The following is a 26733-nucleotide window of genomic DNA, read 5'->3' on the forward strand; positions in this document are numbered from 1 at the left end:
TAGGTAAAATCAGGATTTTGGCTAATGAGAAACTTGTGGGCTCTGTTTCTCAATGAACCTAGTGTGTATACTCTGATCTCTGATGTGTGTAGGGGGTGGCAGAGTGAGTTTCTGTCTTCTGCCAATAACTTTCCTCTTCATATTTCTTTGGGAAGCTGAAGTGGTTCTCAGGTAATAGCATGTGTGAAGAGGGAGAGTCAGATGTGAGCTAGTGGAGTGACTTATTTTGATTATTATAGAAAACAGAGAGGATCCTGAGGATAATGTGTTAGAATCAGGGTAATTGGAGGAGAGCTTCACAGCTCTAATAAGGGTCTTGGTTTGTATGTAAGGCAGTAGAAAGCCGGAAAGCCATAGGTGTCTGAACTCACTTTAGCCACTGGTGCTTACAATTTTCTTCCCTTTCTAAAAGGAATTCACATTCACTTTGGATAAAATGTGAAACAAGGTGATGAATACAGACATTGTTGGAAAGTCCATTTTGAGGCAAATGTATGTGTAGAAGATATTGAAGGAACCTGATTTTGATCTGATTAGTCTGTATATAATATGAGTTGGACAAGTGTTTGGTAGTGCTTTCAAGGGCTGCTAACTTAGAAAACAGAAATCTCTTGAGGTTTAGAAATTCTGAAGATACCCTTTGGGAGGATGCTGATGTATAGATAGGGCTAGTTATTCCTTTATAAATGTGGGCAAGTTCCATGAAGCTTTCTCTCTCTTGATTTTGGGACTATGTAAGAGTGACTTGTAACATAATAGAATTTTTCTGTGTAGCCCATTGGGGTTCTGGATGGCAAGTCTTTCACTTCTTGTCCTTTATATATTTATAAAATTGTTTTTGTTCCTTTAATTAATGACCCTACTGGTCAGCAAAAGCAATTTTAGTTATGACAGGGTGATTAATTGGTAAAAAATATATGTTGGTAATTAAGTCTCAGGTTTTTTTTAGCTCTTTGATTTATCAACTTGCAGATTGGCTCAAGTACATGTCTTGATGTAAGCAGTTATTGATTAGCCCCCAGATAATACTTGATGGTTACAAATGGTTCACTGAATGCTTGGATTATTGCAGTTGCTCCAGAAGTGATTTAGGGGCTTCCAGTCTTTTCCTCCTTCAGTCCATCTTGCTAGCTGCCACCTGGCTAATCTTTCTGAAGCACTGCTGTTTTCTTATTTATGTTTATAATTGGTGGTATAAATCAAACCCCCTCTTCCCCTCTCTTCCTTCACACCAGCTGAGAAATAGTCAACAGAGATGGAGATGCACTTATCAGCTTTATTACTGATAAACTGGATTGACAAATTTCCATTGGCTTGTTGCCAGAATCAGGCTTCTTGTAAGTTACTCGCTCCATTGAGTTTATCCACAGAACTGCAGGCTTGTCCCTGAGCAGAAAGGGCGCTGGGCTACACGTGCTCCATTCCTTTTCCGAGTCTCACTAGTCTGGTAGGTCCCCAGTCAGAGAAGTGAGAAGAGTTTGAAGAAAGGCTGAAAATGGGTTTTCAATATTGTTCCCTCCTTGGTAGTAAAACATGATTTTCCTCATGAAAACCCTGGGACAGGGAAATGAGATTTCCTCTAACATTTTATACCTGCTTAGAAACTTCTGATTGTTCCTGCTGCCTCCAGGACAAAATCCAGACTCCTTTTTCTGTTATATAAATCCTTTGGGGTCTGACCTCTCCCTGCCTTCCTGCCTTCCTGCCTCTGACAACAGACCTTGCCAGGTTGAACTCACTACCCCTTAAAGGTACTTGACTCATTTCTCCTTCAGATTGCTCTTGCTCTTTGTCCCAACATTATGCCCTTTGTCCTCCCAGTGTTCCAGGTCCTCTCCATTCTTCAGTTCTCAGTGCAAGTCCCAGTTCCTCCACAGAGCTTCCCCAAACCAGAGTGCTCACCCATCCCATCTCAATTTCCATGGCATTTTAAACCTTATTTTGCATTGTCGGTCAGAGATGTTTACACCCGGGAAGACTGAAAGAGACCTAGTCCAACCCTGTTACTGCAGCCAGGGAAATGGAGACCCACAGAGCAGTAACTTGTAAACAAGACGTCCTGACCGCCAGTTTTGTACACTTCCCTCTGCAGTAGGCTACCTCTCCATCATACACTGTTGTTTTTTTGTTAATCCTCATCAAAGGATATTTTTCTGTTGATTTTTAGGGAGAGTGGAAGAGAGAGGGAAAGAGAGAAATATCGATGTGAGAGAAACACAATTGATCGGTTGCCTCCTGCACACGCCTGACCAGGTCTCGGGCCTGGGAGGAGCCTGCAAACAAGGTATGTGCCCTTGACCAGGATTGAACCCAGGACCCCTTCGGTCCACAGGCCGGCACTCTATCTACTGAGCCAAACCGGCTAGGGCTGTGGTCGGCAAATCGCGGCTCGTGAGCCACATGTGGCTCTTTGGCCCCTTGACTGTGACTCTTCCACAAAATACCACGTGCAGGCATGCATGTACAGTGCAATTGAAACTTCGTGGCCCATGCACAGAAGTCGGTATTTTATGGAAGAGCCGGTATTTTGTGGAAGAGCCACACTCAAGGGGCCAAAGAGCCACATGTGGCTCGTGAGCCGCGGTTTGCCGAGCTGCAGTTTGCCGACCACTGGGCTAGAGCATACATACACTTTTGTTTTCATGTATGCGTGACTTGTCTCCTCAACAAAAGTTAAGTGCCTGAGATCAGGACTACCATGCTTTTTGTTTTTTTATGGTTCTGGGGGTCCATCACCAGAGAGGTTTGTCAGGTTATTGGCTACATAGGAGGCATAAAATTTATTTTATATAAATATATTTAATTTATATATAATGTAAATTTAATTTGTGTATGAAATATGTATTTATATAATACTAGAGGCCTGCTATACGAAATGCATGCACAGGTAGGATCCCTAGGCCTGGCCGGCGATCAGGGCCGATCGGAACCTTCTGATTGCCGGCCAGGGCCTCCCTTCCCCCACTGCCAGCTGCCGGATGTTGGCCGGGGCCTCCCTGTGTTTCATGCTGACCACCGTAGCGAGTGATAGAACTCCTGGTCAAACTCTCATAGGGACACTTTGCATATTAGCCTTTTATATATATAGATATGATTTTATATATTATTAACATACATTTTATATCCACACACACACACTAGAGGCCTGGGGCACGAATTCGTGCATGGGTGGGGTCCCTCAGCCTGGCCGTCAATCAGGACCAATCAGGGTGTCTTGCCCAGACCCCTGTGGGAGGTTGGCCGGGCTGGGGAGTGGAGGGGCTGTGGGAGGTTGGCCCGCTGCAGGAGGTTGGCTGGCCACAGGATTTTGGCTTGCCATGGGAGGTTGTCTGTGGGAGTGCACTGACCACCAGAGGGCAGCTCCTGCATTGAGCGTCTGCCCCCTGGTGGTCAGTGTGTATAATAGCACCTGGTCCACTGGTTGTTCTAGTCATTCAGTAGAATGTATATATTTATATATATCTATATATATAAAATTTGATTGTTTTCTTGGAACTAATGGATAGAGCTCTTCTCCCTGAAAATAAGATTCATATAACATAGCATATAATAACTTCCATTGTTCAATAACAGTAAGTGGTGTTTTCATTTTATAATTAAAGAAGTGAAATGTTCTAATGAGGCAACTCTGGGTGGGTTCCTGAATGGCTACTGGGGGGCTGGTCACTAAAGACCAACCCATGATTAGAAGCTTGGAATTTTCAGCCGTACCCCTTTATCCTTCGGAGAGGGGAGAAGGGCTAGAAATAGTTAAAATTGATCATGCCTCATGCTTATGTGAGGAAGTCTCCATAAAATGTCAAGTGTAGGGGATTTGGAGAGCTTCCAGGTTGGTGAACACATTCATGTGCTGGGAGGGTGATGCACGCCAGCTCCACAAGGAAGAAGCTCGTGTGCTCAGGACCCTCTCAGAGCTTCTCCAATGTATCTCTCCCTCTGACTGTACATCTTTGTCCTTCATCATATCGTTTATCAAACCGATAAACGTGCTTCCCTGGGTTCTGTGAGCCGCTCTTGCAAATTAATTGAGCCCAGGGAGTGGGTCATTGGAACCTCTAATTTATAGCTGGTTGGTTAGATCATGGGTGACAATCTGGGATGGTGACTGGCGTTGAAAGTGGGGTGGGGGGGCGGCCTGTCTTGTGGCACTGATCCCTTACCCTGTGGAATCTGCTGCTATCTCTGCGTAGATGATGTCAGAATTGAGTTAAATGCTGGTGTCCGAGAATTGTTTTTGTAGGAGGAGAAATGCTTGGTGACCAGAAGTGTCAGAAGTGAAGTGTTTTGTGTGAGTAGTAAAGGGACTCACAGGAGAGGAACATTGTAAGAACTGGGTTTTCTCTGCACAGGAAGGTGGAAAACTTAGTTTTTCCCAACACAAGCACCAGTTTCTGTGCCTCAGCTTTTTACCCTCTTTGTTGTTGTTTTGTCAGCTCAGAGCAGATTTTTCTCCCATCCAATAAGTTTAGTAACATCTTGGAAGTAAGGTTTTACCTTTCCTGATTTCCTTCTTGGATGGTTGCTTCTAGAAAGTTAAGCCCCAGAGTTTCTGATCATATAACCATTTGAGCTGTTAGTCAGCTGATAACTGTGGTTCAGGATGAGTAAAATTCAGTCAGCTCAGCTCTGCCTCCCTGTTTGAAGGTCATCTCCTTTGTAGAGTGCATATCTTTATTGAGGAACTAGAGGCCTGGTGCACGAATTCATGCACGGGTTGGGTCTAGCCAGGGGAAGGGGCCGCCCCCAATCGGGGTGGGGGGGTGATCAAAGGTGGGGCTGGTGTGTGTCGGGGAGGCTATGGGCAGCCCCACCCCCTGGTGGAACTCCTGGTTGGACTCCTGGTCGAGGGGACAATTTGCATATTAGCCTCTTATTATATAGGATTCTTAGGCTCCAGAGCAGTCAGTTGACCAGATTCTTTCTGTTTTTACAGTCTAATAATTTATTAGAAGAAAGAAGACAATGAATAGACACCTTGTGCTTTGAACCCACTGGGCTTTATGTTAAGTAGGGGAAGAATATAAATGATAAGGGCAGAGACCATCTCTGACGCTTTGGACTAAGTCTCCATTCCTAGTTTTCTAAGAATACCTGGAGTGCTTCCCCTGTAATCCCAGAGCTTTCTAAATTACGGTCTCATGTATGGTGGACTTTGACCTGATCGATAAGGAATCAGTTACTAAAATACTAATGCTTGATTTATTTTATTTTAATACTAATGCTTGATATATTTTATAAGATATATATTTTTCTGGTATATATTTAGTGTGTCCTGTGTGCCTTGCTTTGTTTATAAGTCCTTTTGTTGGGAATGGGATAGTTGAGGAAGGAAAGTGTCATAGAAGTATCATCTACAGTCCCTATATTTGAGGAGCTTTCAGGAGTTAGAGAAACAGCCTTGCAAGCATTCAAATAAAATAAAAAAATACAAGCAAACAAAAGAACCTAGTATAACTGTGTATAGGATAGCTGAAAGAATTTAGAAGATTAGGAGTATTTCATTTCTGTTCCAGGGAGTCCCTTGGAAGAGGTGAATATTGAGCCAGGTATTAAAGGAATTAGTACATGAGAAAAAATGAAGCAAAAGACCAGAATGCATTTAAATAAATGTTCTTTGGGGGGTATTTTCAATTTTATGATGGTAGACTGAGCATACTTTTATTTTCCATTCATTAAATCTTAATGAAATGACTGGAAGAACAGAGGGAGTACATTCTTCAAAGATGAGCAATGTTAGGAATTTCTGGATGAGGAAGGCCAGTGGTATCTTACTGATGAATAAATGCTGAGGAGGGAGTCCCAGCTCAGAGCACGTGCAGGAGCTATGCTTGTGGCAGAGGTACAAGTGCTTCCTCCTCATAGTAGACCTGCAGGGACTATCTGCAGAGTGGCAGAGTGGTTTGTCAGCTCTAGGCTGAAGTCAGGCAATTGCTCTAGAGCCGTGGTTCCCAATGTGGGGCACACACCCTACAGGGGGACAATTCGAGACTGAGATATTAACAGTGAATTTTTTTAACAATTTCTTAGTGTATTTCTTCCTTAGTACTTCAACTGTCCTTTCGTTCTTTTATTTTTCTCTTTCATGGATGCCATGTTCTTTGGAAGCTTGTTTAAAGCAAGTTAATGGCCTTTTAGGCTTCCTCCACTGCGTAGGAGTTCACTTTTTGAATAATAAGAATCATATGTCACGGGGTGGGGGGTAATGAAGTTTAAGAGATGCTGAGGTGGAGCATCTACACTAATAAAAGAGAAACATGGTAATTGGCGTACGACCGCTACCCTTTTCATTGGCTAATCAGCGAGATATGCAAATTAACTGTCAGCCAATATGGCGGCTGGCAGCCAGGCAGCTTGAAACTGACATGAGGCTTGCTTGCCTCAGTGAGGGAGGAAACCAATGTTCCCCACCTGGGGCTGCAGGCCTCTGAGCGGGCAGTTTAAGAAACATTGTAACAAATACCGCCGGACTTCAGCCAGCAGATTCGCAACATTGTAAGCAAAGGCCAGAAACCTACTTTCAGCCGGAGGCCTAAGAGCTGGAGCCAAGCCTCAAGGTAAAGCTGGCCCAGAATAAAAAAAAAAAAGAAAGAAAAAAAGGAGCGGTTGGGAACTTCAGTCACTCCCAGCCTGAAAACAGCCCTCAGCCCCTCACCCAGACTGGCCAGGCACCCCAGTGCGGCCCCCCACCCTGATCCAGGACACCCTTCAGGGCAAACCAGCCAGCCCCACCCATGCACCAGGCCTCTACCCTATATAGTAAAAGGGTAATATGCCTCCCGGCACCGGGATCAGCGTGACAGGGGGCAGCGCCCAAACCCCCTGATCGCCCTGCGGCTCTGTGTGTGACAGGGGGTGGGGCCCCAACCCCCTGAGCAGCCCTGCTCTGTGCCTGATAGGGGGGAGCTCCCCCCCCCCCCACGGGCCCTGCTCTGTGTGTGATGGGGTAGAGCCATAACCTCCCCATCGGCCCTGCCCTGAGTGTGACAGTGGCGGCGCCCCAACCCCCTGATTGGCCCTGCTCTGTGTGTGACGGGGGCAGCGCCCCAACCCCCTGATTGGCCCTGCTCTGTGCGTGACAGGGGGTGGCGCCGCAACCTCCCCATCGACCCTGCCTTGAGTGTGACGGGACGGTGCCCCAACCCCCCAATTGGCCCTCCCCTGAGCGTGACTGAGGGTGGCATCACAACCTCCCAATCTGCCCTGCTCTGTGCATGACGGGGCGGCGCCCCAACTCCCCAATCGGCCCTGCTCTGAGCCCGACCAGGGGCTGCACCTAGGGATTGGGCCTGCCCTCTGCCACCTGGGAGCAGGCCTAAGCCAGCAGGTCGTTATCTCCCGAGGGGTCCCAGACTGCTAGAGGGCACATGCCGGGCTGAGGGACCCCCCTTCCCCCCGAGTGCACAAATTTTTGTGCACCAGGCCTCTAGTGTCCAATAAAAGGTTGGGAACCACTGCTCTAGGGATATTGAGCAGTTTACTCTGGGGGAGGTTCTAGGGCTCCCAGTAGAGACTGACATCCACAAGAAGGGAGTCAAGGGGCACTAGCTTCTCTGCCTTTCCCTGCCCATACTCTAAAAGGGAGGGGGTGGGGCGGCACCTTTATGCATGTTCCCAGGCCTGGCCTCCCAGTCCAAGGCTTGTTGGAGAAAGTAACTTATTAGGCAGCAGATAGCCTCACCAGACACCTGCATTGTCAACCTCATTCATTTTAAATAGGAACAGTTCACCAAAGATCATGAGACTGTGAGGAAAGCAAGCAGCAAAGAAGAGGAAAAGAGAAATGAGCAGAACAGCTGTCTTCAGGAGAAACAAGTCAAAGAAAAGAACTTGTAAGATTTTAAGTTAGAATCCTCAGTTCAAGATGAAGCTTTGTCTGCAAAACAAAAATGGGTTATGAAAAAGAAAGTTTAACAAGAAAAATTAAGGAAAATTTAAAACATGATTGCCTTGATTAAAATCAGCAAAAATATTGAGTAGAGGAAGAAGTGGGGAGATATGTAAGATTTAAATTAACTTTCAAATCAGGATGCCTGTAACTGGTCTTCATGTGGATAACTAAGGAACTAGAGGCGTGAGCACATTTGGAGATAGGGAGGTATCAGTGAAGAGCGATTCTGACTGGAAAGGGGGGTTTGTTTTAAAGGGACTGAGGACAGGGTGATTTGTTTCTCATTTTGTCTATAGCTGACTATATCTGCACCAAAACAAGTAGGGGTTTTTTGCATTTTTTTTCTTTTAACCAATGATCAAAAAACCTGTGCCCAACTCAGTTCTCTGGATATAGGCTGAACTAATATGGGCATTAAGTAAAAGTTGAATTAATTTTGCAAATGAGCTCTTTGGGGCCAGTATCCCTGTTTTCAGTGTTGTACTCCTAGGAAGAAGATCAGAGCCTGTGGCAAGGCCTGCACTGGACGCTTCTCTGAAGAGTTGTTCCTAGGGTGGAGCAGTGGCTCTCGGGCTGGACTCCCCAGACCTATGCATGTCTGTGGAGCAGTGATTGCCATCATGAGCTGTTTTCAGTCATTCTGAGCTTGGGAATTGTGGCAACTCACTATGGCAGTAACTGATTCTTATCTGCTAAGACTTTGATGGACATGTTATAAAATTTAATTTAAAAATGGGAAGATTAATCTTTTTTCAAATAATGCAATTTGTTTGGTAAATAAAAATTTTCATTACCGGAATCCATGGGAGCAAAGCAATAAAAGAAAAATCATTGTAATACAGTGCTGTGACACATACCCAGACTTTTCTCCTCATACTCAGATCTAACACCCAGTTTCTAACTACCAATTTTAGCCTCTAGTAGTTTTATATATTTGAAGTTTCTTGCATGTCATAAACACATGGTAGATGCTTTCTTTAAAGTGAATATATGTTTTATTATAAAATCAAGGGGTTTTTGTTTTAATTTTAAATATATATTTTTTTTATTGTTGATAGTATTACAGATACCTCCCATTTTCTCCCCCTTTTACCCGCCTCCTCCCAGCCTCTACTCACCCCTCTAGGTTTTCACTGCCCTATTGCCCATGTCCATAGGCTATGAATATAAGTACATAAGTTCTTTGGTTTATCTCTTCTCGCCCGCCCAACCGCACCATGACATATGTCAGTCTGTTCCATGCCTCTAGGCTTCCGGTCTTATTTTGTTGGTCAATTCATTTTATTCATTTGATTCCACAAATAAGTGAGATCATGTGATATTTGTCTTTCTCAGATTTCACTTAGCGTAGTACTTTCCAGGTCCATCCATGCTGCCCCAAACGGTAAGAGATTCCTCTTTTTTATAGCTAAGTGCTCGTCTCTGCTTTGCTGCTGACTTTGGGGCCTGTGCTGCTTTCAAACCTGTTTCTTCATCTGCAATAGATGACTCATCTGCTCTGCTCCCCCATGGAATCGCAGTTTTAACAGTTCAGTGAGGCTCAGAACACAAAAAGTGCTTTGTAGAATATAAATTGCTATACAGTTTTCTTAGTGAGAAGCCACATAACATGAGATACATATTCCTTTGAAAATTTAGCATCTTTTAAAACTGTTTCACCTGAGTCTCCTGTCCTGAACTGATAAGTGGGAGAAGTTTTGCTTCCCCGCCCCCTGCTTGAGAGGGCAAACCTCTTATTCAAAGGTGTAATCCTCTAAAATGGCAGGACCCCTTGAGTTTCATTGCCTTCAGTTGGACCAGAATAATTTCCATAACTTTCCTGATAGGTAGACCCGTCAGTCTTCAACCTGAGGAATTGAGGGTGGGCTGTTTATGCTGACCAGTCATCACCGGCTGCTAGTCCTGCCACAGTTCATCATGCTGGATTTCCCTTCTCCAAACAAGGCCTTCGGTTCTCCTTTCCCTCGACACCGTCCAGTAACTCACTTGATGGAAAATATCCACATTTCCCATTCTGTCATTTGCCAAGACTTACTGGTTCTACTTCAGCTGAATCTTTAAAATTATTCCCACCTTTGAGTTTTTATTGATTATGTCTAGCCTAGGTCTTCATTGCCTCTTGTGTGAGCATACCATCATGGCCCTTTCACACAGAATGAAGTTGAAATCTAAACTCTCTAGGCTGGTATATCCCTGGTTTCTTTTCAGCTCTGTCACTTAGTACTTCTGTTCACTTCCTTGTCACCCAGCCACACAGACTGTCTTTTACTAAATGTGCTCTTAAAACTCTTCCATTTCCCAAAATGTCATGATGGTTAAAAGCATGTCTGGGTTCAAATCTTTTCTCTGCTGTTCACTAGTCATGTTACCCTGGAAATCTAACTGAACCTCATTGTGCCTACTGATAAAATGAGACTAATAAGACTAGTATCTGCCTTATAAGGTTCTTGTGAAAAGTAAAGGAGGTAATTCACGTAAAGGACTTAGAGAACTGTGTCTGCATGTATCGTTTATAAGTATTAGTTGTGATGATGATGAGGATGATGGTGATTGTGCCTGCAAGTATTGTTATATAAGTATTAGCTATGATAATGATGATTCCTATCTTCTGTCAAAATTCTATGTATATCCCCACTCAAATACATTTTCCCAAATCTCCCCAATGATAAGTAATCTAATCCATCCATTGATAAACTCCATGTGTCTATATATTTAATAAATATTTATTTAATACTTATTATGTATAAGGCATAAGGCTAATACACAGCTTAACCAAATACATATTGTCCTCTAGGAAAAGTTGTCCATTCAGCAAATGTTTATCGAGCAACTGCAGAGGATCCAGGCACTGTATGGTACTGAGCCCATGTCAGAGTTAATGACTAACTTTGGTGACAGATCAGAGTTTGAGTACCTTAAGGAAAGAACAGTTGAAATGCTTTGGCAGTGTAGGAAAGAGATTCTATGCGGTAGGAGGGTCAGGAAGGCTTTTTAGAGGAGATGTTGCCATCTTAGCAGGGTTGCAGAATGGGTGGACTTTGGACTGTGGCTCTGCATGGTCTTTGGAATTTTCATAATTGTAATCTCCTCAAGGCAGGGACAGTGTTGTCTTCATTTTTCATTTTTGAGTTTTTAGTACTCACTTTGAGTCTTATACATAGATTATTCTCAATAGAGGATGATGACAGATTAGGGAGATGTCTCTTCCCATGTAACTTAAAGAGAGATTGAAATTTGATGTTTCTCAATATCTGCAAAGCAAGTGTATTTCCTAGAGAAGACATTTATATAAACTGGAAGTGAGGTTTTTGGCAATGTTCATATTAAAATGGGACCTCGTTTCTCGAACTCAAATCGTTCCAGAAGGCTGTTCAAAAACTGAATTATTTTTTCCCATTAGAAATAATGTAAATTGAATGAATCCATTCCAGACCTCTAAATGATTCCCTGTTTTAACCTTTCTTATATATATTACATGTCTATTGTACTGTTTAATCTATAAACACTTTAAAAACAAAAAGGACATGAAATGTAAATGATAATTTAACAAAAAAGAAAGGAAATGTACAGTAAAAAATAAAATATAGCAATAATTATAAGCAGCAACAAAACAAAAAAACCACGAAAATATTCACAGCACAGTATCCTGAGATTTTAGCAGTGGTAAACTGACTCATATTCGTGGATTTTCTCCTTTGTTTGTCACCTGAGAGATGCGTGACTGATCATACAGGTATCAGCATGAAAGGGTTGTCAGGTTGAGAAGCGAATTGTTTGAGATGGAAGACATTTGAGAAACAAGGTTCCACTGTATTTTATTTCTTATCACATTAATCATAGCCATAGGAGTCACAATAGGGGTGTAAAAAGTGAATTCTGCATGGAAAGCTATTTCTTCCCATGTTTTTGTATATTTTTGGGAAGAAATTCTTTTAGATTTTCAGCTAAAGCCTACCCTGGTCCAAGGATTCCAGGATGTGATATCATAACTTTGATCATATGAGAAATCTTAGTTTCAAAAACTGCCCAACAGGTTTAATTCTGAATTTCTCCTTGTAGCAAGGAGCAAGGACCAACCCCAGTGGAGAAAAAGAAGAAAGGAAAAAGGAAAAGTGAAACCACAGTGGAGAGTTTAGAGCTGGATCAGGGCCTGCCGAACCCATCCCTGCGGAGTCCTGAGGAATCCACTGAGTCTACAGACAGCCAGGTACAGCTGTGACCCGGAGCCCTGGTGAAGGTTACGGCTGCTAGATGGGATCTTGCTGACGCGATCCTGTCACTCCTCTCCCTCTCAAGCCTACATCCCTTGTGCACAGGCCTAGGCTGGGCTTTCATTGTTTTGGTGGGTAAGCACCAAAAGACCACAGACCTTTTCCCTAGCGTCCTGACCTTTAGTATAATATTATTAATATGAAATAATCTCCCAGTTTTTTAGTGGTGTTTGCTTCCTTCTTGCAAAGGAGCATATTTGGCTGCAGAGAGAATGAATGTGGAAAATGAAGTTTAGAGCTAAGCTAGGTAAGGCACAGGGCCTTGTTTTGCAATGTAAGTATGCATTTAGGACTCAAGGCTGGGCCAGTCTGCACAAGGACATTTTCATAGTCCTAGATGCTGGAAAAGTCAGGATGTATTTATTATGCCAAAATAGGAAGGAAAGTTTGGCCAAACATGAAAACAAGGAGTTGCCCACCTACATGCAGTTTCTGACAATATGCCAAGTATGCTCATGCCCGTGGTAGGACATGACCTTGGTGAGATATGACCTTGGTCAGCATGCGCTCCCTGAGTGAAGCAACATGAGTCTCCCGTTTGAAGTGCTATCTCCTCTGATGCCCACAGCAGTTCATCTGAACTGTGCTGCTGCAGGGGACCATTGAAAGTAAGACGGACTCACTGTAACTTCAGTGCCATCTGGATCCTCATAGGTTTCTAGGTGATCTTCATTGTAGGAAGGTGTCAGCTCCTGATGTCATCGTGGTAATAAGTAATAGTGTCTGGGGTGTCAGAGCCACCCCCCCCTCACTGCCTATAAATTTGGGCTTGTGGCTGCTAAATATCTGATTGGCAGAAAAGAAAGCACATTGGGTTGATGGGAGTTGGCAGGGGGTTAAGTGTTTCTAGGATGGTGATCTGTATGTGGGACTAGGGGCAGCTTTCTATGTAGAACCCCTCATGTAAAGTTAAGCATCAGAGGTGACACAGTGAAGAAAGGAGGGGAAGGCTAAGAGAGGCTCAGGAGATAACTTGTAGGAAATAAGGGAGGCGGGGTTTTGCTTTTGTTTTGTTTTTTAAGGTTTACGTACTTGAGAGTGAGCTAGCTGGTGAATGGTTCCCAGCGTGTTTCTGCTGCCTGGATGATGTGTATACAGAGATGAACCATGTGTTTTTATGTTGGAGGAAAGCCACTGGGCCACTTTGTTGCAGAATGTTGTCTCTGAAAGGTCACAAGCTGCTTAATTATAGACGAGTCCTCAGATGGTGACTCATGAGTCTTGTTTTGTCACACTTAAGATGTCTCATGTCTCCCTGTATTTCAAGGAGTATTATAAGATTCTAATAAAATTGGTATTATTTAATTTAGGAATTATGTAAGTTGGTGAATTTAAGCAAAGCCAAAATCAACTATTATATATCATTATCATAAAATCAGAGCTTCCAGCTAGGCTGGCTAGAAGGGACCTCAAAGATGATGGAGTTTACCTCCCATCCCTGTTTTACTGGAATAGAACCCAATTCTAGAAGGAGGTGAAAAGTCACTGCTGTTGATGAATAAAACATGCCTCACTGGATTCCAAGACTACACCTTCTCAGTTCCCCCCAGTTTGGATCCCCTCCCTCAACTAGGTCCCATTTTGAGCAAATTTAGTTTTAAAAGAGTTTTGTTTAAGGAAGACTCCTTTTGTAATGTAAGAAAAGTCTCCTTTACATGTTAGTGAGTGTAGTTGAGAGTATTCTTTTACAAGTTTTTTGCCTTTGACTCACAGAGCTCTCTGATGTGTTTTCCTTGCAGAAACGACGCTCTGGACGGCAAGTGAAGCGCAGAAAATACAACGAGGACCTGGATTTCAAAGTGGTGGATGACGATGGGGAAACAATCGCTGTTCTTGGAGCTGGCCGAGCATCTGCCCTCTCAGCTTCTACCCTGGCTTGGCAGGCAGAGGTACGCCTTTGCATGCGATGTTGGTCTACCTGATGGAGTTGTTCTGTGGCTATTTGCTAACACAAGTTAGATCATTTTAAATACTGCTTATAAAATTCAGACCCTCACTGTGCCAAGCAGGATCCTCTACCATTACACTATTTCACCAAATGTATTTTTCAGATAAATGACTTTTCCTTATCCCTCTCATGACACTGCAGCCAAAAGACTTGCTGTCTTTTAATGCCTCAACTAGCAGTTCTTTCCCACCTACTGGCCTTTGTATGTGTTGTCCCTTCTTCCTGGAATGCTCTTTACCATGTACTTTACATTTTACATGACTGGTTCACCGTCTTTTAAAGTAGGTATCTGTCCCTCAGCCTAGTGATTCTGTATTTCACTCCTGTGTGTTTCCTTCATAGCATTTACTACACTTGTAATTTGGATTTATGATTTAATTTTGTTGTCTCTCTCACTAGAATGGAAAAGTCTGATATGTGATAAATAGTTGTTCAGTGAATAAAATCATGTGAACTAGTCATTACAGTTGGAACTTGTGTACTGAGAGTCCACCACAAGGCCAGGTCCTGGAATTCAAGGATGAGCATGAAGGGTTGGTCCCTGCCTCCCAGGAGCCTTAACACATTGTGTACCGCATAGAAATCTCTAAGACATACGCCAAGAACCGCACGTTTTTGGGCAAACTGCACGTTATTTAAATCATCATAATGCACTTTAGGTGTTGTTTTTCAATAATTATAACATTTTTATTTACAAAAACAATTAAACAATTAAAAATTAAAGTTCCTAGTACTTTTTTAACGTATGGTACTGCGTAAAACATTTTCCTCTATGAAGAGGGACCAAACAAAATTTACATAAGTATCTAGATTCGCTCCTTTTTCCATGGGCATGAAAAACGAGAACACTCTTGAGCGGTCCTTAACAGATGGCGCGCGAAACACGAGAAAACTCCTGAGCAGTACAAAATGTGTTAACTAGGAGAAGGAGCGTATGGCTGACCTACTACCGTGATAAGCGCAGTCCTAGAAGTATGTGCTGGATACTGTAACTGCACAGAAGGAGGCATGGACAGGAACGGGAGGGCAGTCAGGGCTTTAGGAGGGGAATGTCCAACATGAACTACAGCCCCAGAGCCTGGATGGTACCACAGGCTGGTATGATAGACAAGGTGGCTGAGTGCTGCGGTCTAGTTTGCAGAGCGCTGGGAGATGAGGTCTGAGTGGTGGGTAGAACAAGTCACATAATGTAGATCCTTGGATGTCAGCTAAGGTATTTGGCCTTTATACTGTAGATCAGAGAGGGATAGGAGGCATCGATGGGCTCAAGCAGAGAAGCAGGATGGCCATGTTTGCATTTAGGACTTTCCACTGGCAGCAACATCAAGGAGGAAGAAGATAGCATTAGGACCTGATGCCCAGATGTTAGAAAGGAAGAGCGGTAAATGTTGAAAAGGAGGAGGTCTGTGCCAAGGAGCTTATAGAGAAGAAACTAGAAGCAAAAGGAGAAGCAGGCTGAGCATGTAGGAGGGGCATCATTGCCACAAGCAGCACATTCTGGCTATCTGTTGGTTCGGAGTCACTGTTGCTGACTTGGCAGAATTCACGCTCTGCATGTGCAGCAGCAGCACAAATACCTGTCCTTTCTCCTGGGCGCCGGTGTGGCTCACTGAAGCCGATAATCCTTTATCTGTTGAAACCACCTGGTCTCCAATTTGAAGCAATTTTACATAACTTCACATGTCCTTTCACTCTCTTGGCATGGAAGGTAGCTAGAAACAGGGTCATTGTTCCTTTTTTAATCAAGAAAGGCACAGAAAGACCCAGGTCATAGAATTATATAGTAGGTGTTGATCAGTGACCAGCACTAAGATTTGGTTTCAGGTGGAATATAAGACTTAATAGGAATAATAATTGATGTATTGTCATTGTAGTACTTTTCAAGCAAATAGTTAAGAGTAGCCCTCACAGACTGCCGTGCATTGATAGGATTATATTGCTTTATAATGGGTTTTCCTTGCAGATTTTATGGTTGGTTTGGTTTTTAAAAAACTATAAGGGAGCCCCAGCCGGCATGACTCAGTGGTTGAGGAGGTCATGGGTCGTCGATTCCTGGTTGGGGCACATGCCCGGAGTTGTGGGCTCGATCCCCAGTGTGGGGCATGCAGAAGACAAGCCAATCAATGATTCTCTCTTATCATTGATGTTTCTCTCTCTCCCTCTCCCTTCCTTTCTGAAATCAATAAAAATATATATTTTTAAAAATCAATAAGATATTTTATTTTCTCCTCCTAGCCATTTAGCCTAAGTCATTAACTATATTTCAGTTATTGTTATGACTTCTCTCCTGGTACCTGAAGGGCAGAATTAGCAGATCTGACAGAAACAATTAGGGAAATTGTACATATCTTAAAGCTCTTTTTATCCTCTTAAGGATACAGCAAAGAGAGGGAAATATATGGTGAAATACAAGATAGAATCTGAATTTGCATTAATTATGCCTCAACAATGGTTACTAAATTTAAGCAAGAAAGAGGCCTGATAAGAGGTTTTGATGCTGATGTTCAGAAAAGCAACCAGACCATAGGCCTGGCCCAGCACCCAGGGCAGACCAGATAGCTTGCAAGGGGGGTTGAGTGGGCTTCAAAATCAGTGCTCCATAAAGTCCTGGCTGCTGCAGGACCAAAACAGCTTCACTTTCATCTATTGGGCTTCCTGGTGAGGTGTGAACAAAGATTTCCCTGGCTAATGCAAAGCTTAAAAGCCTTGGATCTCGTCTTGGATTCCAGGCAATCCTCAAAGCATCCAGTGGCACAGAAAATCAGTTGAAGAAGATGAGGCTCTCTTTCATCTTTCTCCCAAGGCCCTTTGGATGGTGTCTGCTTGCTTGCTGACTTTAGCTTAGGGCAGAGAAGGGTGTGGAAAAGGCATAAAAAAGGTCCCGCTAGCACCTGTTGGCAGTTCTGTGCTATCTCTTATCAGCATGCTCAGCCCAATTCTGTGGCTGCTGGCCCCTGTCCCAGCCCCAGATTGCAACCTCAGTATTGGTTACCTAGTGGTGAGTTGCTAAAAACATCTTTACACATGATTCATTCTAGTTCAAGACTGGCAGATTAGCACAGCCTGCTTTAGAGTCCAGAGGACAGTCCCCTTACTAGGAGCTGGGATTCAGGGGCTGGAAATAAGTTTCCACCCTGACACGAACTTCTTGTTTTCCTATTCTTTGTCACATGGATGTTAGTACTTGGAACAGAGGGAACTTTCACAGTTGTACATTTACAGGGTATAGATTTTTGCAAGATTGTCTCAGGTTTTGCCTCCTACAATTTGTGTGGTTTGTATGATTTTGCCTTTTGGAACAAAAGGACTTTAATTTGAATGAGGTTCAACTCATGGTGCTCCCCTGTGCCTCACCACTGTGTCTTTGCAGACAGCCCCTCTGCTTTGGCCTTTTCCTGTGCCTGGCAGGTTGAACTCAGTTATTGCCTCCCCCAGCAAGCTCCCTACTCCCCCTGAGCTGGGGATAAGTTCCTCTCTCCTATGCTCCCACAGCATTCTCCTATGATTAACTTTTTCATTGTCCTTTAAACACCTGCCAGTTTTTGCTTTCCTTCTAAACCAGTTTTCAACTTTTTTTCTAATAGCACTCATAAACTAATTACTAAAATTCTGCAGCCCACCAAAAAATACACTGTATTTTGCCTGAACAACAACAACAAAAATAGGTGTAATTTGGTTCATTTACAATGGATGGCTATTGTTGTGTTAACGATTGTCATTTTTTTAATTTGACAATCTAAATAAAAAGAGGTCAGTGTCCCTGACTAAATAGTCAGGTATTATTGCATGTTTCAAAATTTCTTGCAGCAGACCAGTTGAAAATCCCTGTTCTAAACCATGAACTATTTAAGGATAGGGCTTGTATTTTTTTTTCTTCTTCTCTGTATCTCTCAGGCATGAATTTCAATAAAGTAAAATTTACATGAATTCCCAGGAACTATTCAGGCAAAAACTCACTTATGGCACTTTCCAGCCTCTGTTTTGTGGTGTTACAACTGTTTATTTATTATTACCAAAGTCAGGAGTCAGTTGGAATCCATATCCCACTTGTCCAGAGCCTGTGACTCTTCAGATTTGTCAGTGCCTCTGTCACACTGTTCTGAATATTACTCCCCATTGTTCCCTCAGTCAGATTATAAACTTGCAAAACAAGTATCACTTTTTAGTTTAGCATAATGTTCACCTAACATAGGTAGTACCAACGTAAAGACTTGTACTGAGTTGTACTTACATATTTATTTAATATATGAATAATGAATAAATATGCTTAAAACCCATTATGTAAACAGGTATGATTTTTAACTCCTAGGTTAGAAAAACAAGAATGAGATATTTTTCTTTTTTCTCTCAGCCTCTTGTTTTCTCCATTTCTTTATACTGGCATATTTTTCCCATTGGTATTCATTTACTTCTTGCTCCAAGCAGACACTCTAGCCTGCAAACAGACCCCTTGGCAAACATGACTTGGTGCTCTTTGGCATCTGGCACTGCTCTAGTTTTGTACCAGCTTCCATGATTCAGTGCTTTGGCTCCTATCCACTTGGCCTGGGTGGATGATCTCGATTCTTCCTATTTCTTCATTGGCTACAACCACCATTTCCCACCCTGAATCTTTCTTCAGATCATCTCCTGTACTTGTTTCCTCTTGGTTTCTGCTGCTACCCATGTGCTGAGGCCAGTGTTCAGGTTATGGCAGTATGCACTTGTATAGTCTCCTGCTGCAGTCTCTGTCCTCCTAATCCATTACCAAACATTTTCCCACAATACCAGAGAAAGTTTGGTGTTTCTCAGTGTCCTGCTCAAGAATCTAAGCTGGTTACTTCTTAACTCCTTTAAAAGGTTGAAACTCCTGCCTGATTTTTTAAAAAATGTGGCTGCACCTGTTTACCCTCATTTATTTCCATTCCTCATTGTGTATAATGCTTTTGCTCTACTGAGACTGGTTACTGAGTGTTCCAAATATGCATCCTACTCCCCATAGACTCCTTCTTTCATCCTTCGGGTTCATTTTGGCTTTTCTTCCTGTTTGCTGACCTCTTATGAACCACCATTCTTTTGGGCCCAACTAACACCATCTATTTTGTGAATTCCAAGCTGTTCTTGCCTTCTGCATTCTGGTTAGCGTATGGTTGCTATCATACTAATTAGCTTTATCCTGGGACATCTAAGAAAAATCTGTTTAATTTTGCTTTCCCTGAATGAGTGTAAACCCCTGAAACTGGGCATCTTGTTTGATGCTACTTTTGTATTTCCTTGACACTTGGGAAATACTTGATGATTTGAAAAGGTGATGTGCTTCTTGTTATAGTCTCTCCTTATGGTTAGTTAAATAGAAGTAAATCAGGTGGTTGGTTGAAGTTGGGAGCAAATTGGTTTGAAATGTTTGAAATTTTTTCTAAGAAAAACTGTTTAATTATGTGAGTCTCTGACATGAATGTGAATGAATTAAAATGGTCTTCTTTGAAGGATGATTTGAGAAAATTCCAAGCAGTTGAGAACAGATGGTTGTTATGGAAGTGTGCTTGGCAAGCAGATTTAGTTTATATCTGTGTGTATCTGTATACACTAAGTGTTTATATACACATGATCTTGCTTTTATGCACAATCTCTGTTTAGGAAAAAAAAAATCTTGATTTCCCAATTTCCTTCCAATTTTGATGCGTATTTTGGAAATGCTGCTCTCCTTTCCTTTTATTAGGATAGAGTAAGACCCTGTTTTCAGTATTTTGATGATGACCATTGATTTTTGTAACCCCTGCCAAAAAAATAAATTGAAAATTTATTTCAAATTTCTTAATTTTTTACTTGAAAATTTTCTATAATTAAGAATGTTTTAAGTCCTCCATCCTTTTAGTAGTCAGAATAAAGTCCTGTGCTTTCTTCATCCATGTGTTACTGTTTCCTTGGATTTGGTCCTAGTTAAAAACTCTGAATAGCAATCAAAATTCTACCCTCAGAAACCATCTTTTCCTGTTTTCCATGGTAGGTAAGAATAAAAGAATATTTGAATCTGGTAGTGAGGAAGAGGCAGTTGTTCCTCTCAGTATGTATGAGTGCTTGCTGGCTATTCTAGTCTGGATTATGCAGACTTAGCAGTAGGTTGGAAAGGTAGTTGGCAATTATGACACTTCAGTGCTGGCTAGCAGAGGTCTAACTCAGGTGTACTGTATTTCCAAAGCCTCTGCTCATTTTCCCACATGCTCGGCTTCTGTGGTCCCATAGCACTTGCTTTATACTGTTACCAAGTTGTATAGCAAAAATCTCTTGACATTATTTATTCAAAAAATATTTATTGAGCACCTACTATATGCCAAGTAGTGTTCGAGAGAACATCAAGAAACAAAAGAGACAAAAATGTCTGCCCTCATGAAGGGAGCCTACAGCAAATGAAGAAGAAGCCTGCAACCAACACACCATCAACCTCTCCCTCCAGATATTTGCCAGATTTTGAACCCATGTGTGATGTGAAGCCAAACAGACAAGTTCAAAACTTCCAAAGGGTAAAATTTTCTAGGGAATGGCTGCTAGTAAACCTAAAAATAAGAAAAGTGTGTAGTCAGTGGTGGTAAGTGCTATGGGGAAAAAAATTAGAATAAGAGAATGATAAGGATTTCAAGAATGGGGATTACAGTTTTAAACAAGGTGGTCAGTGTTGGACTATAAAGGTAACATTTGAGCAAAGAATTGGAGGAAGTAAAGAAGCAAGGGAGTTATGTAGGGGTGAAGAGCACGTCAGGCAGAGGGAATAGCCTATGCAAAGTCCCTGAGGTAGAAGCATGCCTGTATATATGAGGAACAGGCAAGGAGACCTTAAAGGTAACAAGATGAGATGGGAGACTGGGTACAGATATTATAGAGTTTTGTAGACTTTTGGAAGATCTTTGACTTTATTGTTATTATTTTTTCTTTTTTTATTGATTTTTAGAGAGAGGAAGGGAGAAATATCAACATGAGAGCAAAACATCAATCGGCTGCCTCCTGCACGCCCTCTACCAGATCAAGCCCACAACCCAGATATGTGCCCTGACTGGGAATCAACCAGCAATCTTTCTGTGCATGGGACGATGCTCAACCAACTGAGCCACACCAGCCATGGCTTATTCTGAGTTAGAGAAATATTTTAAGCAGTTTAAGCAAAAGGTGTCATAATAAAAAAGGACCCTTGTGAATGTTTGAGAGCAGAGTAGCAGGGCAACTAGTGAGGAGGCTCTTGGGAATAATCTGGGTGAGAAAAAAAGTTGGTTTAGATCAGGGTATAAGCAGTGGAAATGGTGAGAAACGGTTGGATTCTGAACATATTTTGAAGGAAGAGCCAACAAGATTTCTTTGCTAATCAGAAATACATAAAGAGCTCTTGCAAATCAAAACAGAGGACAATTTTAAAAATAGGCAAGTGGCTTGAATAGGAGCTTCACAAAGAGGATATCCACGTGGCCAGTGAAGCATATGAAAAGGTTTTCAGCAGCCACAGTTATCAGGGAAATGTGAATTAAAGAGACAATAATATTACATATCCACTAGCTGGCTAAAATTTTAAAGACTGACAATATCAAGTCAGGTGAACCATCCATACCTTGCTTGTGGCTGTAAAAAATGTTGAGATCACTTTGGAAAAAATGTTGACAGTATCTGTTAAAACCCAACATACAGTAGTTTAGTAATTCCACTCCTATGTATGTATCCAAGATATCTGAGTGGAAAGACATACATGAACATTGGAAGCAACCCAAATATTCCTCAACAGTAAAATGGATAAATAAATGTTGGTGTATTTATAAAACAAAATACTACACAGTAATACAGAAGAATAAACCATGTACTATAACGATTCAATTTATATAAAGTTTAATAAAAAACAAAACTAATTAATAGTGGTAGAAGTCTGAATAGCAGTTACTTCCCATGAGAGCACAAGGGTTTTCCAGAACGTTGGAAATGTTATATAACTTGCTCTGGATGGTACTTAACACAAGTGTGTATGTGTATATGTAAAAATCCATCAACTGAACACTTGAGGTCCCTGCATACTGTATGTATGATGCCATACCCAGTAACTTTTAAAGCGTTATGTTAGCATGTCTGGTCATTCCTTGATGATGAAGACTATAGCTCATTTATTTCTGTAAGACCAGTGCATAAACTTAAGAGACACTCAGTAAATAATATGGAAGGAAATTAGGAAGGAAGTAGGAAGTTAGGAAAGAAATTAGTTCATTAATCTAGTTTCTCTTAACCTAGGACCTGCCGGCTTGCCATAGAGCACTGTTTGTTGGCTGCAGGGTCGGGGTAGTGATCTTTACTGCTCAAGAAAATACATCTAGCTCTGGCTGGTGTGGCTCAGTTGGTTGGGCGACACTGAAAGGTTGTGGATTCAATTCCCAGCCAGGGCACATACTTGGTTCCTGGCTTAGAAGGGTTTGTGTAGGAGACAGCCAATTGATGTTTCATTCTCACATTGATTTTTCTCTCTTCCTCTCTCTCTGAAAAATCAATAACAAATGTTAAAGAAAGAAAGAGAAAGAAAGGAAGGAAGGAAGGAAGGAAGGAAGGAAGGAAGGAAGGAAGGAAGGAAGGAAGGAAGGAAGGAAGGAAGGAAGGAAGGAAAGGGAACACCTTGCTTTGGCCCTTTTTTGTTAGCCATGCTGATAGTATAGGATAGGTCCAAGGATATGGAGAAGAGGGAGCCTTTTTAATTACATGATGTAGATTAAGAATAATAACAGTCTGCAGTTTGTGGTCCTTGTGAGTTTGATGCTTTATTTCCTATTAAAGCATGAGACAATACTACACATCCATTAGAATGGCTAAAATTTTTAAAGACTGACACTATAAAGTCTTTTTCTTTCTCTTCAACAGTTCAACAAATATTTGTTGGGACTCTCTTCCAATTCAACAAATATTTGTTGGTCACCCACTCTTGCCTGGCATTTTTGAGGTATTGAGCAACATCAATGAATAAAGCAAATAAGGATCTCTGCCCTCAAAAGGTTTATATCGAATGGGAGAAGACAAGCATAAGCAATAAACTGCCTCCTCCTTTCCTAACTTGTGCTTAAGAATCAAACAGAACAAATACTTAAACAGAAAAACAAAAGCTTCTTCCTGTTGTATGGTAGGCATAGTTCACTTGCCTTCTTGTTGAGCTGTGGGAAAAAGACTTGTCATTTTGGATTAACTTCTGCATGGTACCTAGCACAATGCCATGTGTCTGGGGGGACGTAATATTTGTAACCTTTGGGAGCATCTGTCCGCGCCTGCTGATTTCCACATTTTTTTTCCTACCATCTGCCCTCCTAATTTTTTGTACACTATCACTTTTCTGGGAAAAGCTTGATTTTAAGATCTGAGAAAATACAAGTTTTCTGTAGTGGTATGGCTTTCTGACAACCGAACCCTAGAATGGGTAGACAGTGATACACAGAATATACCGTCCTTTTGGAAAGTTCTGATCAGGCACCCAAATACTAGGTGTACCGGTTAGTAATGCGCATTTTGTAATTAAAGAAAACACGGTAATTTCAAGAGAAACATCGAAAATGCTTTATTCAAAGTAATGTCCATCGCTAGCTACACATTTCCCCATCTTTCAGGTAATTTGAAGATAACTTCCCAATAGAACTTTTCTTGTTTTGAGGCAACCCATTCAGAGACCCTATTTTCCAATTCTTTGTACGTTTTGAAGTGCTGCTCAGAAAGTGTGTGTGCCATCGATCAGAACAAGTGGTAATCTGAAGGAGCAAGGTCTGGTGAATACGGAGGGTGAGTTAATACTTCCCAGGCAAGATCTTTTTTTATATATATATATTTTATTGATTTTTTTACAGAGAGGAAGAGAGAGGGATAGAAAGTTAGAAACATCGATGAGAGAGAAACATCGATTCAGCTGCCTCCTGCCCACTCCCTACTGGGGATGTGCCCGCAACCAGGATACATGCCTTTGACCGGAATCAAACCTGGGACCATTCACTCCACTGGTCGATACTCTATCCACTGAGCCAAACCAGTTAGGGCCCAGGCAAGATCTTTTAACATGTCTTTAACTGGTTTTGACGTGTGTGTTGGTGCGTTATCATGAAGCAAAATTACTTTGCCATGTCTTCTGGCCCATTCTGGTCGTTTTACGATCAAAGCGTGGTTCAAATTGATTATTTGTTGTCGGTAGCAATCAGTATTAATGGTTTCACCTGGTTTTAGTAGCTCATAATACACCACACCTTCCTGATCCCACCAAACGCAGAGCATTGTCTTCTTTCCGAAGCGATTTGGCCTTGCAGTCGATGTTGACCTGGATCAACCCATGATTTTGTGCACTTGGGATTCTCAAAATAAATTAACTTTTCATCGCCAGTCACAATTCGATGCAAAAAAGACTTTCTTTGGTGCCATTGAAGCAACATTTTACTGTTGACTTTTCAGTTTTCCATTTGTCTTTTCGTTCAGTTGATGTGGCACCCATTTTCCTTCCTTTAAAATCTTTCCCATTGCTTGTAAACGATCAGAAATTGTTTCCTGAGCAACGTTTAATCTTTCTGCAAGTTGTTTTTGAGTTTGACACGCATCTTCATCCAGTAATGCTTGTAAGTGTTGGTCTTCAGACTTTTGCAGTTGACCTGGATGTTCTTTGATTTCACATCGAAATCGTCACTTTTAAAGCGTTTAAACCAGCGTTCACAAGTATCTTGAGATGGGTCATGTTCACCATAAGCTTCCCGAAGTATAAGATAACTTTTTCTTCAAAATAATGAATTAAAACTTCCCACAAATGCTCATTTTTGGCACGGAATTCGACATTTTTAAGTGTAAAAATATCTATGATGTTTACACCTTCAGCAAATTTGACATATGAAGTTTTGAAGCTTGCTGTCAATACAACAAAATAGCATAGATATCAAATCGCATATATATCAACATATGTGTAACTCCATCTATTGAAAAAAATCCGCATTATTAACTGGTATACCTAGTAGTTATTTTGAGAGTTACGGTTGTTGTGATGAACATTCTTTTTATACACAGTTCTAAATTTCATACCATGATAAATACAAGATCTGGGACAGTCTTATAGTGCATAGGAAACCACTGAAATAAAACTACTTAAAGTCCTAGAAAGAATGTTAAATGCAAGAGTGTTCTGATTCAATGCATTCTTTTTTAAAGTTTTTCAGGGGTTTTTTGTTTATGTTGTTTTTAATCCTCACCCGAAGATATCTTTTACATTGCTTTCTAGAGAGTGGGAGGAAGGGAGGTGGTGGGGGGGAGAGAAATATGGAGGAGGGAGAGAGAGATCAAGAGAGATCAATTGATTGCCTCCCTCACACACCCCTCCCTGGACTGGGGAACCTGCAACTGAGGTTCTTGCCCTTGACCAGGAATTGAGCCTGAGACCCTTTGTTCTGCAGGAGAATGCTCTAACCACTGAGCCAGGGCAAGTTTGTCATTTTTAATGCAGATTTTTAAAGATTGCATACTCTGTAAAAGAAATTGCATGGAAATTAGTAGCATAGAAATGTTGATGTGTATCTAGAGTAGTAAAGGAAGAAATTAATTTGTGTCAGTTGGGATTTGTAGTCAAAGTCAAAGGATGATCAATGAAACAGCTATTTCCAGATACTGAGGGGAAAGATGGTACAATTTAGAAGGGAGTAATTACACCTTCCATCTACATAGGGCTTACTCTCCAAAAATGTTTTCATGTGCCATTTTATCCTCCCAGTGATCCAGTGAGATATTCATTTTTAACTCCTTTATTAATAGATTTGGAAACCATGAGGTGTTCATTGACTTGCCCAAAGACAAAGGCTGGTAGGTATTAGGATTGAGACCTTCTGCCCTAGCCAGTTTGGCTCAGTGGATAGAGCATCGGCCTGTGGACTGAAGGGTTCCAGGTTCGATTCCAGTCAAGGGCACGTACCTCAGTTGAAGGCTTTCTGGCCCTGGAGGGCATGCTGGAGGCAACCAATTGATGTGTCTCTCTCATATTGGTGTTTCTATCTCTTCCACTCTCTAAAAGTCAATGAGAAAATATCCTCGGGTGAGGATTAAAAAAAAGAGAGAGAGAGAATTGGGACCTGCTGATTCTAAAGCTCCCAGACGGTAACTTCTACACTTTTCTGAAAGTTACATGTGGCAACATGTAGGCAGTTTTGGCAGAGGAAGGAAGTCCTTGGACTTTTTTAGTGATGCATAAAGGCAGATCTGAAATTAAGAGTCTGAAAAGCAGAATAACTTTTCAGCATGTGTTTGTTTGTGGAGGCGGGTAATAGGATTGTGCCCAGAGGTTAAAAGATTTTCTATCTTTTGATCACTCTGTGGTCTTATAGAAGGGAGGCATCAGTATTCAAAGGTGAACTTTTGGATTTAGTAGTACCTATTGTATTATTTCTTAACAGAATTATTTCTTGGATTCTGTGCTGCTAGTGATTCTCTTTCCTTTTAACCCCCATCTCCAGGAGCCTCCAGAAGATGATGCAAACATCATTGAGAAGATCCTGGCATCTAAGACTGTCCAGGAGGTCAGTGACTTATTATTTTGGCTTTCATATCACTAGCACAGATTATATCCTCTGTGAAGAGAAGTTTGGCTAGCCCAGCTGGTGTTGCTCTGTGGTTGAGCATCGACCCATGAA

At 41.7% G+C, this 26733-nt stretch overlaps 1 protein-coding gene across 2 annotated transcripts in view; it reads left to right on the forward strand.

The window, feature by feature from the left end:
- CHD6 (chromodomain helicase DNA binding protein 6) overlaps positions 1-26733 on the forward strand; it is a 185468-nt gene that overhangs the window by 56688 nt on the left and 102047 nt on the right. For both annotated transcript variants that reach the window (XM_059707058.1, XM_059707057.1), the window contains exons 4-6: positions 11948-12095; positions 13899-14048; positions 26557-26619. In XM_059707058.1, coding sequence (XP_059563041.1) covers positions 11948-12095; positions 13899-14048; positions 26557-26619 — 361 coding nt within the window. The remainder of the gene's footprint in view (positions 1-11947; positions 12096-13898; positions 14049-26556; positions 26620-26733) is intronic.

Source organism: Myotis daubentonii, chromosome 8 (assembly GCF_963259705.1).
Source record: "Myotis daubentonii chromosome 8, mMyoDau2.1, whole genome shotgun sequence".
Classification (NCBI taxonomy): domain Eukaryota; kingdom Metazoa; phylum Chordata; class Mammalia; order Chiroptera; family Vespertilionidae; genus Myotis; species Myotis daubentonii.